The following is a 17,624-nucleotide window of genomic DNA, read 5'->3' as shown; positions in this document are numbered from 1 at the left end:
GGAGCAAACAGCAGCCACAATCAAGGGTTTTCTTTCTCCTGCTTTTATGGATATAACAGAATAATAGAGTTGGAAGGGACCTTGGAGGTCTTCTAGTCCAACCCCCTGCTCAAGCAGGAAACCCTAAGCATTTCAGAGAAATGCTTGTCCAATCTCTTCTTAAAAACTTCCAGTGTGGAGCATCCACAACTTCTGCAGGCCAGTCATTCCACTAGTTAATTGTTCTAACTGTCAGGAAGTTTCTCCTTAATTCTAGGTTGCGTCTCTCCTTAATTAGTTTCCATCCATGGCTTCTTCGTCCCACATTCAGGATATTATGTCACAAGTGAGTTCACAGACGAAGTAGCTTAAATGGCAGAAGCATCAAGTCTGAACATGTCTCAACGTCGACTTGGGACAAAGAAACCCTGGAGTCAAGTAGGTGCCCTATCTTAGCTGCTTTACAATTCCCAGTACTTTGTAAAATAGGAATTAGAGGAAAGTGTCTGATATAGCAACTGGTATTCTTTATTTGGAAGGGAGGTAACTTTGGTTTCCTTGCATCTGCTAGGTTTGGTTAGACCTGTAGGTTTGTGTGAACACATGTTTTAAACTTCATACTAATCTGCCAGGGCTTCAAATTTCAGCCTGTCACTGTCTCCTTGCAGTCTTTCTCCTGCCAATAAAGCTGATCCTATGAATCCCAGTAGCCCATGATAATCCTCCTCCACCCTCACCAGTTGGATAGAAGCAGCTAGTGGTAAGTAAGATGGTGCTACTGCTGATGGAAAGACCACCATCTGCTTAAAGGGAGAAGGGCAGAAATGTTCACCAGCTATGCCATAGAACAGGGCCATTCTTACTGCCGTGAGCCCATAGGTCATGACCTTACCTGCTGGAGATTTCATACACCAGAGCATCAACTTCACAGGGGATTCCAGCAACTGTGACAGTCTCTGCAATATCTTGATGCTTCTGCCCAAGGTTTGAACCCGTGATGGTGATTCTGGTGCCACCTTCAACCAGACCAGTTAGGGGGTACACCTGATGGCCACAGGGATATTTTAATTATTATTTTTTATTCAATTTCTATAGCCACCCCTCTTAGTCAATGACTCTGAGCAGCTTACAATTCAAAAAACAGATTACGATTAAAACACTAAAAGCATTTTAAAACAACAGAGAACAATAAAAACACCCAAAATCCACATATGTAGCTGCTAAGAAACTTGCAGCTGAGATACATTATCTGATTACTTGAAAACTATACGAAATTGGTGAGCATGACAGCACCACAAACTAGAAACAGACCAAGAACGATCTTCAGTCTTTATAATTTCTTGCTGATGAGACAGACCTAATATTGGAGGAAGAGTTTCTTAAGGTATAAACAAGATGGAAAACGAATGGGGTAATGGCCTAGTGGTCAAGACGCTTGCCTCCCACTCAGAAGGTTAAGAGTTCGATCCTAGGTAGCAGCAGATGTTTCTCTGTTAGGGCTCAAAGAAAAATGTCTACTGTGAACTCCACATAGGTGTCAGGAGGGGCATATGGCCAGTAAATGCTCAGCTTCATCCAGTCGTCCTGACTACGCTGAATTAAGGAACTACACACTACAGGATCATAAAAAGAAAAAGAAAAACAAGAGGTAAGGCAGGGATTTCCAGATTTTTTCCTCTAGTCCGTTAATTAGAATGCTATTCAGATTTCACCAGATGAACTCACTATTATGGGATCGGTAGCATGATTATGACTTTGCTAGCAAAACTGCTTGTTGCATCCCAAATTTTAAACACATGGAATGAAGGATGACTAGCATTCATTTTTTTGTCTCTTGTACCCCCTCCCCACATTGTTGCCTAATTCTGATGGGTGACATTCAAGGGATACAATTTGTGTGGCAACCATGTTAATGATCAAGATTTCAAGATGCCAAAAAACTAAATGGTGAACCTAGGACAGTGGTGGCTAACCTTTTTGGGCTCCTGTGCCAAAAATTGAGTGTGCACTTACACACTCGCATTCGCGTGGCAGCACCCAGAAGGCAATGCGCGCCCCCCCCATGTTCCCTACACATGCGCATGCAATCCCACCCCCCCACCCCCTTACTTGCACTGTGCCTCATAGTTGATTTTTGGCCAGTTTGAGGCCTTTTTCAGCCTCCCAAAGGCTCGAGGAAGGCTTCTGCAGGCTACTACAAGCTTTGTAGGCTGAAATCTAGCCCTGTTTCATCACTTCCTGTTTTTCCGAAAATACCGGAAGTGACAAAACAGGGCTAGATTTCAGCCTGCAAAGCTTGTAGAAGCCTGCAGAAGCCTTCCTCAAGCCTTTGGGAGGCTGAAAAAGGCCTCAAACACACCGAAAATCAGCTGTGAGGTACACACATGCACAATGAGGTAAGTTTGCCTGCAACTCGTGTGCTGGCACAAATGCCTCTGCATGCCACTTGTGGCACACATGCCATAGGTTTGCCATCACGGACCTAGGAGATGACAACCTGGAAGTCATAGTCTAGACCAAGGATGTCAAACTCAAGGCCCGCAGGTTGGATCCAGCCCACAATGTGGTCGGACTTGGCCCACAGGGCTATCCGGGAAAATGTAAGGGGACAACCCGTGTCGCTTCGGCCTGGTCTACTCACATTGCTTCGGCCCAGTCTTCCCGTGTCGCTTTGCCCTAGTCTACCCAATGCAAAGAGAAAAGATCAGGCCAGCCTGACTTCGGCCCAGTCTACCTAGCGCGAAGAGGAAACATGCCAGCAGTTTGGGGAGTGGCCTCAAGCTGGCCATGCCCACCCAGCTGGCCACATTCAGTGCGTGGCAGCAAGCTGGCCACCCCCAACCCAGTCAGCCATGCTCGCCCGGCCCCTCAAGGTCAACCACAGCCCTGATGCAGCCCTCAATGAAATTGAATTTGACACCCCTGGTCTACACAGCATGGCTTCCTTTGATGAAGGGAGTGGAGTCCATGTTGTCAACATGGATTCCTTGTGTCTGAGGAGGTCTTTCTGCCTGCTCCATGACTTGTGGACTGTCATCTTGTAGTAATTTACAAGCCAGTCTTCTTACCGTAGTTCTCTCTTCAGTAGAATCTATTGTGAGAACTTCTACTGAAATTTCCCTATTCATCCCTACATGTTTTTAAAGGATTAGTTTTGTTCCTGGCCCCATCCTTTTTTAAAGTATGTGTGTTATTTATTATATTTTTTTAAGGTTTTGTACATTTATCAGTCGTACTTTAATCATTTTTATGCTTATCTCTGAAATGTTTAAACAGAAAGCCATCTACATACATATTAATCTGTTTACCTTTTCAAGGCACTATAAAAATCTCTATTGTTTTGGGTTTTGTTCACTGTTGATTTTCCCCTGATCTTATCAAGGCCTTTAGACATATCTGCTTTATGTTCTCTGATTCTCTGCCTTTGCTTTATCACCTTTTTCATCTTTTCATATCGTCCTGTTTATTTTCATTGCCTTTGCATGTTTTTCTTTTAAATCACTTTTTCTTCTTTTCAGTATATGTTATTTTCTGGGATAATTCTCTCCTACTTGCCCTCTTTATTCATTACCATCCCTTCTCTCCTCCATCTTCTTTAAGAACCACTTCCTCAGTGAAGCCTTTCTTTAAATTTCAGTGTAATATTGATTTCTCCTGTCAAGGTCAATTCTGTGAAAAAGCTTGTAAACATGAACGGGGAGCTCTGAATATTATTCTCTGGTCTCTTTTCTTACAGATACTTATCAAGATGTCTCATATAAATAAGGCTCGGTCCTGATATACATTTTATGTATTTTTTAGAACAAAGCAACGCTCATGAATTATAAATATATATGAGGCTGTTTTTAGAATACAAAAACCATCCTGTTATACTACCCTTCAGATAAAGACTTATAGCTCCATTTGATCTTAATGGTCTCACTGTGTAACCAAATGCAATTGCTCCAAAGGCTCCCAGCCTGCAATCTGTAACCAGATCAAGCCAACATGGCTTTGCTTTCTCTCTTTAATAGAAAGCTGGATCTTGGAGACGGACAGAGCCAGGTTTTCCTTTCCACCTGCACACCCCTAAGAGCCTGCTGCTCCAGCTGGATGAAGCAGAAGCAGACACACATCTCTTAACTTCCTGTCTTCAAATCATACTACCATTGTATTCGTTATTTTATGTTGCAATACAATTACAACTTATTACAAGCTGCTCTGTTGTGTACATAAAGAAAAACTCCAGATGTTTATATAATTAAGGGGTTTCAGAACTTTCACTAGGTGCAAAATCAAAGTAGTCTTCTGGAAAGAAATGGGAACTAGTAGTTGGAGTAGTTGCCTTCTCCAAACTACTAGTCCTGCTCCAAAGGAAGCTGCTGCTTTCGGAGATGAGAAGCTCTCCAGTTGCTATGTCAGAACTAGCTGCCTTGGTAACCATTATCTTCACCCGTCTGGGCCTCCTTGAGCTATTTGCAAGCATTCTAGCTTCCTGTGGGTTTCTTCACCAAGCATCTGGCTTCCATCACCCTGGATGGTTACTCACTGCATGGATCAACGGGGCTGGGCATGTGTCGGCGACCTCTTCTTTGCAGGAGTCTTGGAATAGGCAGCTAGGCTGCTCTCCTCCACACCACACACAGCTATACTTGGCATCGGCGGTTTGGCAGCGGCTGCAATCTAAGTGTCCCACTGAGCAGTTGTATAAGGTCACTGAAGAGAAAGAGACAGATTGAGGTGGGCATTTGTAGGGTCTATACAGCAATTCTTTGGATGCAAAAACCAAACGATATGGGAAACAGAAGGGAGTTAGAAAGCTATTTCCTTCCTCCCTCCCTCCGCCTGCCTGCCTTTCCTGTGCCTTCCTTCCTTCTCTATATGCCTGCCTGCCTGCCTTTCTTCCTTCTTCCCCCGCCCACCTGCCTTGCTTTCCTGTGCTTGCTTTCTTTCCTTCCTTCCTTCCTTCCTTCCTTCCTTCCTTCCTTCCTTCCTTCCTTCCTTCCTTCCTTCCTTCCTTCCTTCCTTCCTTCCTTCTTCCCTCCCTCCCACCCTCCCTCCTTCTGCTTCCTTCCTCCCTGTCTGCCTTTTATTCCTTCCTCCCCCCGCTTGCCTTCCTTTCCTGTGCCTGCCTCCCTCCCTCCCTCTGCCTTCCTTCTTCCCTTCCTCCCTCTGCCTGCCTTCCTTCCCTACGCCTGCCTGCCTTTCTTCCTTCCTCCCCCCCACCTTCCTTCCTCCCTCCATCCCTCCCACCCTCCCTCCCTCCTTCTGCCTTCCTTCCTTCTCTCTGCATGCCTGCCTGCCTGCCTTCCTCCCTCCCTTCCTTCCCACCCAGTCTTGATAGGCACCATGTTTTGCCCACCAAAATTTCTTCTTCAACAGCCCCACTGGCTCCTAGTTCATTGCAGAACACAACTCGGTCACATGCAAGCGAGCTCCATCATGGCAAATCAAGATACGCCTAGAAATTACCACAACTCTCTTAATTTCATAAAAGAAAGCCTTTTTTGGGGGGTCTATAGCTGCTCCAATGTTGTTGTTATTAAGCCATGATAGCTCGGGGACCCTTTCCCTGTTACCATTGAGATCTTTAATGCTGTCCACACGGAGATGCCGTTTCCGCTGGATGAAAATGTCCACACTGAATTCTAGTTGGGGAGCCGAGTAGCTGTACTGAAAAAGAGACACCCAAGTATTAGTCTTGGAAAAGATACAAGATTATAGATAGTTAACAGATAATTTAACAGATAATCAGAGTTGGAAGGGACCTTGTAGGTCATCTAGTCCAACCCCCCACCCAAACGGGAGACCCTACACCATTTCTGACAAATGGTCCAATCTCTTCTTGAAAGTCTCAAGTGATGAAGCTCCCACAACTTCTGAAGGCAAAGCTGTTCCATTGGTTGATTGTTCTCACTGTCAGAAAGTTTCTCCTTATTTCCAGGTTAAATGTTTCCTTGTTCAGTTTCCATCCATTATTCCTTGTCTGGCTGACAGGAGCTTTAGAAAATAGCTTGACCCCTTCCTCCCTGTGGCAGCCCCTCAAATATTGGAAGACTGCTATCCTGTCTCCCCTAGTCCTTCTCTTCACTAGTTCTCAATTTACGGTCACAATTGGGACCAGAATTCCTGTTGCTAGGCAAAGTGGTTGTTAAGTGAGTTGCACCCGATCTCACAACCTTTTTTGCCACTGTTGTGACTCATGCAGTTGTTAAGTGAATCTGGCTTCCCCTATTGGCTTTGCTTGTTGGAAGCCGGCTAGGAAGGTCACACGTGACCTGGGGAGACTGCAGCTGTGGTAAATACAAGCTGGTTAATCCATGCCGCTGAATTTTGAATCACCTGACCCTCAGGATACCGTGTTGGTTGTTAAGTGCAAGGACTGGATGTAATTTTTTCCAGTGCTGTTGTAATTTGAACAGTTGCTAAACAAATGGCTATAAGTTGAGGACAACCTGTATGTTATTGGTATTTTTTAGAGGGTGGGGGGGAAACGAAGGAAAAAATAATATTGACTTCAAAGATGGCCTTCCGAATTATATCACATTTTGTTGGCTTTCTAGATTCTTGCTTTTTTGCTCTTCAGATTTTAGAAATAAAAATCAAACGGTGTAACATTCTTTTCTTTTGTTAACTGCTTTCCAGATGGTTTGAATGTTCTTTTTACAATCTGATTTAGATCGTTTTAACACTTGTCTTTTTACTTTTTTCCAATTATTTCAGCTGATGACAGGAACATCTGGACTAGTGTGAAGGATTACTCTTTTTAGCTACACTTTGGACAGCCTCAGAAAATTAGTAAAATCTACTTTTACTGTCTGGATCTAAAAGCAGCAAGAAATCTCAGAGCTGTAGGTTAAATTAGAAAGTCAAAATAATATCCTGCCACAAAATGGCACATAACTTCCATACTTTTGCCAGAGATATGGATGTGACGAGGACTTGATTTTGGCTCAGTTGAGGCTATCTTTTGTTATTGCATCATTTTAGCTGAGACCAGCTATTATTCGTATCCTTCCTTCTCCAGAATTTTTTCATCACCGAATATTCCAGCTGGTCACCGAGATCTACCGGCTTTCCTGTTTCTCCCCCGTTCTATTTCCCTTTGGATCTTGGCTATTAGATATCGAAGCGGGGGAGTGACATATTTCCAATGACAGATTTTTACAAACTTTATTTACCCAGCCTTCTTCGGCTATGCTTTGGCAGCCACCGAGAATCACTCAACATGTGGGTGGCCTTTTAAAAATATCAAATGAGATGCATGGGTATATATGCAAGGCAGGCTAGAAAGCTGTGAGTTCTAAACCTGCCTTAGGCACAAAGCCAGTTGGGCCACTCTCTCTCTCTGCCCAACCCGGCTCACAGGATGATTGTTGTGGGAAATAGGAGGAGGAGGAGGAGGAAGTAGAGATAGTCCTTGACTTTCGACCTCCATTGAGACCACAATTTCTGTTAAGTAAGACAGTTTTGCCCCATGTTACAACTTTTCTTACCGCAGTTGTGAAGTGGATCCCAGCAGTTGTTAAGTCAGTAACATGGTGGTTTAAATCAGTGGTCGCCAACCAGTGGGCTGGGGACCACTGGTGGTCCACGAGAAAATTATGGTGGTTCGCAGAGAAATGTCCCCCCACAAAGCACTCCCCCCCAAGGCTGTGCAGGAACACAAGGCTGTGCCGCCCACATGGCCTGCCCACCCGCTGGCCCTTCAGACTAGCGCAAACCTTACCTTGAGTAGAGCCACGAAGCTGGAACTGGAAGGTAAGACCAACGATGGGGGAGGGAAATCTGCCCCGGGCTGGCTTGCTGACATTGGTGGGAAAGTCGGTCCTATATTGCAGAGCTCCCTTCGGTCATCCCAGAGCAGCTCCTCCAGTCCATGATAGGCCGGTGCACCCGGGTGGAGGAGCAGCTGCTCCAGGATGACCAAAGGGCCAGTCCTGTGACTACTGCAGCTCTGGAATATGGGACCGACTTTCCCACCAACGTCAGCAAGCCACTGTCAGTCAAAATTCATATTAGTGGTCCGCAGGATTTTAAATTATGAGTTTGGTGGTCCCTGAGGTCCAAAAGGTTGGCGACCCCTGGTTTAAATGAATCTAGTTTCCCCATTGACTTTGCTTCTCAGAAGGTCATAAAAAAGCAATCCAATGACTCTGGGACATTGCAACATGCATGAATACATGCCAGTTGCCAAGCATCCGAATTTTGAGTCGTAAGTGTGAAAAACGGCCATAAGTTACATTTTTCCACTGCTGCTGCTAAGTTAGGATGTTCACTAATTAAACGGTTGCATGTCAAGGACTGCCAGTATCTAGACATGTTCACTGCCTTGAGTTATTCATAAAAATTGTCAAGTCTAAATTTAATTTGGTGGTGGAATTGTATGAATTCAGTTTGACACACTTGAGGACTGGAAGGGGCAGCGGGGGAGACCTGAGGTGGATGAAGCTCCACCCAAAACAACATAGTGGGCGATGAGTCAGCTGCATTCCAACTGCCAGAGAAAGGAGGAGCGAAGTTGCCAAGAAACTATTTTATATCTTGGTTGGACAATGCAACTTATTGTTTTGGAAAAATGAGAACCTTTGAGTTATAGTGACATGGAAGCCCGGGAAACTTTCAGCACTGGCTTCCACCAGTTAGTGGCAAGATGTGTAATTAAATAAACTAGTTCTTTGAGGAATTACAATGCCTCCAAATTGGTTTCAATGATGATTGCATTACTTCAAACTTGACAAAAATAAGAAAGGCGGGTATAAATCAATAAACAAACGTTGAGCCCAAAGCGAGGGGAACCGTGGCTCTTCTCCCATGAAGCCCTTACCTGATGCAATTGGCATGTGATGAGGAAAGTGGAAGGGTCATTTTCATCTTGTTCAATATAAGCTTCTACCGACAAAGTCTTCCCCTCCAGAACCAAGGCACATTCGTAGTCCCAAAGCTGATCCTTGAAGGGAAAGAAAAGCAGAGTTGATTCTTATGAGTGAGGTTCCCGCCTTCCTTTCCAAACCTTCCATGTAACTCTTATAACTTCTTCCGAGCAGGCATCGGTCTTTGCCCTCTACTACGGCATTTAGAATATTTCAAACCCAAGTTTGTTCCATCCCGTTTCCAAATCACTTTGCAAATTTGATCAAGTTTTGCACATCGCATTTTGCGTGTGCATTTTCATTCTTAACGGCTTTATTTATCCCTATGGAGATTCTCAGTCATCGAGGTCACGGTTGTCCCAAAGATGCTTTTTTTCCCCCCAAGAGGCAACTGGACTTTCTGGTTTTTCTTTGAGGACACTTCACTTCTCATCCAAGAAGCTTCTTCAGTTCTGACTGGATGGTGGGGAATGGAAGGATTTATACTCTTTGCAGACAGCTGGTCATTTGCATTCTTTTAGAGAGTGGTTGAGGCCACTTGGAGGTTTCTCTGTGTCATCAGGGTCACCTGAGTGGTGCAAATGGGTGTGGAGCCTTCTTGGAGCTGTGTTGTAGATTAGAGATAGATGATGTCATTTCCTTCCCCCTCTGTTGAGAGACAGCTGTTCAATTTTAACATAGATGGCCTCTTTAACCCCTTTTTCAAACCATCTATCTTCTCTGTCAAAAATATGGACTTTGTTGTCTTCAGAAGAGTGGCCTGTGCCTTTTAAATACAGATGGACTGCTGAATCTACTCCTGATGTGTTTGTTCTCCTATGTTGTGCCATGCGTTTATGAAGTGGCTGTTTCGTTTCCCCAATGTACAGATTTGCACATGGCTCAATGTATTGTACTGCATATACCACGTTGATCAGTTTCTGTTTGGGTATTTTATCCTTGGGGTAGACAAGCTTCTGACAAGTCCGGTTGCCTCTTGGGGGTAAAAAAGCACCCTTGGCTTTAATTATACCCTTTCCCCCACCATGCACATTTTTTTTTTGCAATATGTCTCATCAAGATACATTTTTTTGTACACTATTCCACATGGCAGAGATTTCGGGCCTGGGGGTGGCTGCTGCCAGGTGCGGGCAGACTTATCTGAGCGACTTGCAACCTTCCCTGCTGGCTTCTTTGTTGATTTTGCTTCTGGGAAACCAGCAGGGAAGGTGGCAAATTGTGATAGTGGGATGTTGCAACGGTTGTGTGAACAGGTTGGCAACCGTGATCGAGAGTGGAGTGACTTTAAGGCCTGGTTGTAAGTGTCACTCGTTCAGCACTGTCACGACTTCCAACAGTTGCTGAACGAGTGGTTGGTGAGAGAGAACTGTTTATATGGCATTTGCTTTTGAAGGAAACAGAGCAGAAATATACTTCATATTTTATCTTTCCTTCCATAATCACCAACAACCAAATCTGTAGAATTAATATTTGCAGCTGGAGTAGGACAGTCATAGAAAAGGTGCAAGCAGTGGTGTCCTTCTAAATGTTTAAGAATTCTTTCTGCTGGCTCCATTTCAATCAGTGCAGAACAGCTGATTGGTGTGCTAAGCTAGGCAATCAATCAAATCATTATTACTGTCATAGCCCAGCAAAATGCTAGCCTAGTGGCTCAGTTCTGCTCTCAACTAGCTGGCAAAACTCCAGAAAATTTAATAATCGGCTTTCGCAAGCCGGTGCAAGCTGGTTTCCAGCACACCACTGGGTTTATGCCCTCCAGATAGAGCACAGGGTCACAACACCTTCTCACACACACCCCAACTGACCCGCTGCCACCGTCTTGCCTGATAGAGATGAAAGTTTTTTCCAATCAGGGTGATCTTTCTTTGCACGTTGACCGGCATCAGAGAGGATCCCTGGATGCTCGTCACACACGGACAGGCTTCGGGGCCCCAGCTGTACTCCTCCGTCTGAAAGCACACACAAACACGCCAAAGAGAGTAAAAGAGGATTCTGCATAGATTTAATAGAACAGGATAGGCACAAAACACCAGAAACCAGGTTGTCTTATATAGGTAGTCCTCGACTTCCAACCACAAGTGAGCCCAATATTTTTACTGCTAAGTTTGAGACCTTTTACTAAGGGAGTTTTGCCCCCATTTTACGACCTTTCTTGCCACAGTTGTTAAGTGAATCACTGTTAAGTTAATGTTAGGGTTGTGAAGCGAATCTGGCTGCCCACATTGACTTTGCTTGTCAGGAGGTCGCAAAAGGGGATCATGTGATCCTGGGACACTGCAACCGTCATAAATATGAGCCAGTTGCCAAGCCTCTGAATTCGGATCACCTGACCATGGGGATGCCCGCAATGGCTATAGGTGTCAACTAAAAAAATACTTCTTTGGTCTTTTTAGTTGTCAGCAGAAAGGGAGGGGGGGAAAGCAGTACATTCCTTAAATGCTTCAGATAATCGCTTTGGCAGCCGAAGCTTCTGGTGCACAAGATTATTAATGGAGAGCATGATTGATAACTCTTGGCTATGGATGTGTCTCATTGGAGAATATACATCCAGGTAGTGGGAGGGAAGACCAGGGTCAAGGGTGAATTGAATGATGCGTCAGAGTCGGCTGCAACCGGGAAACACCAATATGTCAACTCCTAATAAATCAATCTTTTTTACTCTGAGAGATGCGGCTAGAGACTTAGGATTTGAGTGGGGGTACATGTCGCAGAATCCTGACAATAAGTATGAAAAATGGTCATAAATCCATTCAATGCTGCTGTAACTTTGAACGGTCACTCAATGAACTGTTTTTAAGTTCATTCAGAGAAAGTCGAAACAGGCCCAAAGAACAGATTACCATAAATGTCTGCGTGAAAAGAACTTTCTTTTGCAATATATAACATGTACAAGATCTCTGATAAAGAGTCTCTCACCATCAACCCCAGGCAGGAGGTTCTCCAGAAAAGCTCTCCTGTTGAAAAGTTTCTATTACTATCCAATTCTACGAAGTGGTGGGTTTTTCCGGCTTTGCCCACATAAGTCTGTGGGATTATCGGCCTTATAGTCAGCTAGTCTAGTTACTAAGTTCTGGAGGAGAAGCATGATTGATTGACAGATGACTAACTTTGGGATCTAAAGACCAGGACTCCTTCCACATCCCTCTCCAATTTGTGGGAGGGAAAAAAAAATCAAGATGAGCCCTTTTTATAATTTGCCCTCATTAATGTGACAAAAAATGGTTTTAAATACATTTGGCAAAAGATTTACATGATCCGAACAGGAAGCAGAGTATTAAAAATATACTGTATTTCTGTATCAGGATCGTGAGAGCCACAGTATTCCCTGGGACGCTTGGTGGAAGTGAAAGTTGGGCTTTGAAGAACAGGACAGGAAGAGTATTGACGTCTTTGAATTTGGTGTTGGAGAAGACTCCTGAGAATACCATGGACAGCCAAGAAAACAAACCAGTGGATCATCAAATAGATCAACCCAGAGTTCTCATTCAAGGTACAAATAACCAGAAAAAAAAATATCCTACTTCAGAGACATTATGAGAAGATTCAAATCTCTGGAAAAAGGCTCCAATGCAGAGTAAGATGGAAGGAAAGAGGAGAAGTAGGATGACCACTAGCCAGATGGACAGACTCAGTTACCGTAGTGATGAATGCACCACTGGAAGACCTGTAAGAAGCGGCTATGGGTAGATCATCATGAAGGAAATCTATGTGGTTGCTAGGAGTTGAAAACTACTACATGGTTTAGGGTTTCTCTTTTCCCTCACATGTATCTTGCACAAAAATTAAGATACTGGACCAAGATTAAACTTAGGTACAAGCCCACCTTACCCATGAAAGCTCACTGGATGACTTTGGGTGAGTTGCTTCCTCTCATCTAAATCCACCTCATCAATCAAGGTTGCTTGGTAGGGATAAAATTTATGCCACCTCCGAAGGACAAGACTACAAGTTGCCCTTTGACTTGTGACCACAATTGAGCCCAACATTTCTGTTACTAAGCAAGACAGTTGTTAACAGTTGAATTTCGCCCCATATTATGACTTTTCTTGCCGCAGTTGTTAAGTGAATCACTGCAGTTGTTAAGTTAGTAACGTGGTTGTGAAGTGAATCTAGCTTCCTTCTTGGCTTTGCTTATCAGAAGGTCGCAAAAAAGGATCACATGGCCCTGGGACACTACAGCCTTCATAAACTATGATCCTGTAGGAGATGATCAGGCTGAGCCAGAGGGAGTGGTCAAACGCATCATTAGTCATGAGTCCCTGTGTGCCAGCAAGAAATCTAAAAGTCCAGCCCACCTTGAATTCCTTTCTTGACTGCCGTTAATTTCCTTTGACCATTAGTAGGTCAGATTCTTGTAGAGAGCTTAAGCTTGGAATAAATCTTTATACTCATTTGATGCCCGAATCTCCTGATTTCCCAGGCATCCGAACCAGTTGCCAAGCATCCGAATTTTGTCCATGTGACCATGGGGATGCTGCAATGGCCATGTGAAAAATAGTCGTAAGTCACTTTTTTCAGTGCCATTGTAACTTTGAACGGTCACTACACAAATGTAAGTCAAGGACTACCTGTATGCATATATCTTTGTGCATGCATGCAGAGTAAACCAGCCAACCAGCCATCAATGACGCGCAACAACATCTGTGATACTGAAGTGAAGCATGAGACTTACCAAATCCAGAAATCCAGGTGCGTCATATTGATAATCTAGTGGGTTCAGAATTCGAGGGAAATCAGAGATGTCACTCTCAGAGGAATCTCCGTCACCCGAGAGAAGGATGGATGCAGAGAAAGAGGAGGTGTCATTTTCAGGTGGCAGCGAAACCATCCATTCCTCACTCTCCTGGGATTCTACGATGTCTTCAGGAGGAAGCCACTTTGGAAGGTCTGTAGGATAAGGCAACTCCAAAATGGGAGGCTCGGTCTCCAGGTCCATGGGTGGTACGTTAGTAGATGCGGAAGGGCTTCCGGTCTGGTTAGGGGTGAGAGGGTTTAGAGGAGAAGATGTAGGGGCAGAAGATGGCGTGGAGGAACTCCCAGCTTCAAGGAAAGGAGTCCTTCCCTCTAGGACAGGCTGAGGTGTGCTAGACATGGCAGTGGAAGAATCCGTAGAGCCATCTTCTGGATCCGTAGTGGGCTCCGAAGTAGGATGCACTGTGGAAGAAAGTATCTCCAGCTGGCTGCTGGAGAGGTATTCTGAGGTAGGACCAAGAGTTGCAGTAGTGGGCACTTCAGTGGGAGGCAATGTCAGAGAATCCCGGGTTGTCTCCAGCAAAGTAACCGTACTCGGGGTTGATAGAGGTGCCTCTGTGGAAGCGAGGGTTTCAAGCTTCGAAGTAGTAAGGGCAGAAGTGGCTGGCAAGCTGGTGTAGATAATGGGAATGAGGGTGGGGACAGGCGTGGGTGTAGTCCCCGGTGTTTCTGAGACCTTAGCGGGTTCAGTGGCCACAATAGGCAAAGATGACTGTGTTGTACTCGGAGTGGCTGAGGACAGGAATGGGCTGGAGTCCAGGATCTGAGTCTGGAGAAGCAAAAGAGAAGAGACAGCTACTCAGTGCTAGGAGAAGGACAGGATCAGAAGGAGGCCACACTCTGTGGCTGAGTTCATACCACATGCCAAACCACAAAACCAGCTTAGCCGCACCGTTGCTGTGTTCACAATGAATGCCATCACCAAACAAATAAACAGCGGTTAGGGTGTGATGTGATAGTGTGGGTCACAGGACATGCTAAGACAGTAGTTGGGCTTCTGCAGTACCAACCCTGAAATGCATTTCAGTGTAAGTCATGGATTATGTAATACCGTTTTTTAAAAACACATGAACAATTCTTGTGCAGTTGGGCACAGTAGTGGTGGTCAGTGATATCCAGGCATGAAAATTAATGCATTTCTGACTTCAGAAAGATGGACTATATGTAAGTAGTAACCCGCTGATTCCCAGATTTACTCGAGAAGTATTTGTGTCTCTATGAAGGTCTCATATTCTAAACCAGACCAATGGCAAACCTGAGCTACGGTGTTTATAAGCTAGGGACAAACTATCTTTTCATTCCCAGTGTTTTTATTGCCATTTGGATCAAGGGTTGCACATTAAATATGTGTACATGCTCACACACATGTATTCACAAATCCCCCACTGTCATCGTTCTCACATAGGTTGCTGATGATGATAATGATGTTATCTATTCAGTCATGTCTGACTCTTGGCGGTTCTATGGGCCAGGTCTCTCCACATCTTCCAATCTTGCACGACTTGTGTTTTTTCTATGCCCTGGGTGGAGTCAGCTTTGATGGTGTCCAGCTATCATGTTCTTTGGAGGCCTGGTTTCTTTTTACTGCTAATTCTACCCAACACAATTGCTTTGTGAATTGCCCCACATGACCTGGCCAAAATCGGTGAGGAGCAGTTTTGTGATTTAAAAGACCTCTGAAAAACCTACCTTCCTATTGTAGATGATGGACCCATCTTCACAGACAGATTTGTGTGTGCAGAGGTGTTGATGGACACACCAATTACACCCCCAATGGCTGCTCACACACCCCTGGCACCTAAGAACAAGAACACAACAGCTGTTAAGTAGACCCAACAAAATCAAAGCAAGAATGCAATCGTGGGAAAAGGCATCTGGGGAAAGGAAGGGTCTCTTCATGGACGTACGGTGCAAATCTCCTCAGGGAAGCCACCGCAGAACAGTCATAAAAGGAGAAAGTTGTTGAGGCAATGAAGATGTCGTGGAAGCGCACCTCCAGCTGAATGGTGATGTTGTCTGAAAATGGAAATCAGTCAGGCTTCAAACTTGATTGATTGATTGATTGAATTTATATTGCCGCCTATTCACCCATGGTGACTCTAGGTGGCTTACAGAATATAAAACCACATTTAAAACAATAAAAACTAAACAAAAAGAATCAAATAAATTAATAAAGTACAATATAACAAAATCATCCCCCTCGACTTCCATCCCCCGCCCTGATGCACAATCACACAAGCCATTTAATGGGCTCCATCCCACTCTGGGTTCCCCAGGCCCGTTGGCAGAACCAGGTCTTCAGTGCCTTGGGGAAGAGTATGTCGGCATTTCCCAGTTGCAGCCGACTCTGACACATCATTCATTTCACCTTTGACCCTGGTCCCCCCATCCCCTGGATGTACATTCTCCAATGAGACACATCCATAGCCAAGAGTCATCAATCATGCTCTCCAGTAATAATTTTGCGTGCCAGAAGCTTCGGTTGCCATAGTGATTATCTGAAGCATTTAAGGAATGCATTGCTTTCTCCCCTCCCTTTCTGCTGACAACTAAAAAAAGATCAAAGAAGTATTTTTTTAGTTGACACTATGACAGTCATATGTCGAGGACTACCTGTTATTCAGAAAACTAGTTGAAGGGAAGCTGAGGCTTCTTCAGGGACAGTGTTTTAAGACAATATTGATGTGGATCACAGTCATGAGGCCACAACATTTATGGTTCCTAAGTAACTACTAATAGCTATAATGATTTAAATCTGACTTTGCAGGAGGGTCTGTTAAAATAAGGTGGGCTGATCCCTGTTGAGGACTGTTTCCTCTTAGAGGGTTTGTGGTGCCACAGACAGCTGGGGCAAATACATCTGGGACACAAAATCAAAACTATGTGGTAGTGGGGATATCCATTCTCCATCATCCTTTATTTCCTCCATATCTTTCCATACAAGCTAATTATTTAGCATGTACGAATCAGATTAGTGTCATTCATCTATCTATCTATCTATCTATCTATCTATCTATCTATCTATCTATCTATCTATCTATCTATCTATCTATCTATCTATCTATCTATCTATCTATCTATCTATCTATCTATCTCCCCCCCTTTCTGTTTCGTCCTAGATTAGCTTCTCTTTTTCTCCCAGGTAGAAATGAAGAGGCTGCTTTTAACCAAAGGTATAAAGTGATTTGAATTTAAACTGATGGCCGAATGTAACCTACTCGCACCCCACCACTTACCTAAGCTTGAAAATGAATAATGCTATAAGAAAACCTACAGCAGGCCTCATAGTCTTCTCCTAGTGCAGTGAGGGAAGACCATGGGATGCCTAGATCTCATATGTGGCCCCTAAAATGGTTGGGCTGGTATTTCTGGACCTTTCTGAACATTGGGATATTTTAAACTGTCACTTGCACAAATTAAACATTGAGTACGTTTTTTTCCCTCCTGTTTTTCAGGAACTTAGGGAGTAACCTGTCGCAAAATACCAGGCCACAATTTCGGCCTTGATCATTCTGGTAATGCCATCAGTTATTCTCCTCACAGTTTTGCGGTTTCGAAGCAAGACAGAATGAAAAAAGGTGGCCCTGAGACTGAAAAAGGATGTCCATTCTAGCCCTGCATCTCATACCATCAAGATGAAGAACCAGTTGATATCATTACAAAGCAAAGTGTTTCCTGTTTTATACTTGCACGGCGGCCTACTTATCCTTTCTAAAACATTTCCACCACTGAGATCTCTCCGAACGTGCCACTTACCTGTCTCTGCATTCAAACTTGGGGTGTGGTTGGGCTCTGGCGAGGGGCACATAATGCCTGAACCCATCAGTATAGCTGGGCTCTTATATTCTCCAAAGAAGCAAGAATAGGACTCTCCGTTCTGTAGGACTGGCAAGTCCGAAAAAGTCAGGAATATCTGTCAATCAGAGAGCAGACAGATCAGTACAGTAATTGGCTTTTCCTGGGGAAGATTCTCTTGTGTAATGAGCATTCTCTTGAAAGTGAATGAGGGAGAATGGAGAAAAACATATTTGTTTGTCAGAG

General features: G+C 44.3%; 1 protein-coding gene across 2 annotated transcripts in view; it reads right to left on the bottom strand.

Moving 5' to 3' along the window:
- The window catches only part of PLXNB1 (plexin B1), a 170,247-nt gene that overhangs the window by 39,590 nt on the left and 113,033 nt on the right, over positions 1-17,624 (bottom strand). For both annotated transcript variants that reach the window (XM_087923446.1, XM_087923447.1), the window contains 9 exons: positions 17,340-17,496; positions 15,491-15,599; positions 15,273-15,381; positions 13,504-14,352; positions 10,655-10,780; positions 8,786-8,908; positions 5,538-5,631; positions 4,508-4,674; positions 872-1,023 (listed from right to left, as the gene is read on the bottom strand). In XM_087923446.1, coding sequence (XP_087779572.1) covers positions 872-1,023; positions 4,508-4,674; positions 5,538-5,631; positions 8,786-8,908; positions 10,655-10,780; positions 13,504-14,352; positions 15,273-15,381; positions 15,491-15,599; positions 17,340-17,496 — 1,886 coding nt within the window. The remainder of the gene's footprint in view (positions 1-871; positions 1,024-4,507; positions 4,675-5,537; positions 5,632-8,785; positions 8,909-10,654; positions 10,781-13,503; positions 14,353-15,272; positions 15,382-15,490; positions 15,600-17,339; positions 17,497-17,624) is intronic.

This window comes from Pseudonaja textilis, chromosome 2 (genome assembly GCF_049901715.1).
Source record: "Pseudonaja textilis isolate UNSWEBS1 chromosome 2, rPseTex1.2, whole genome shotgun sequence".
NCBI lineage: Eukaryota > Metazoa > Chordata > Lepidosauria > Squamata > Elapidae > Pseudonaja > Pseudonaja textilis.
This window is presented reverse-complemented; position numbering and strand designations above follow the sequence as displayed.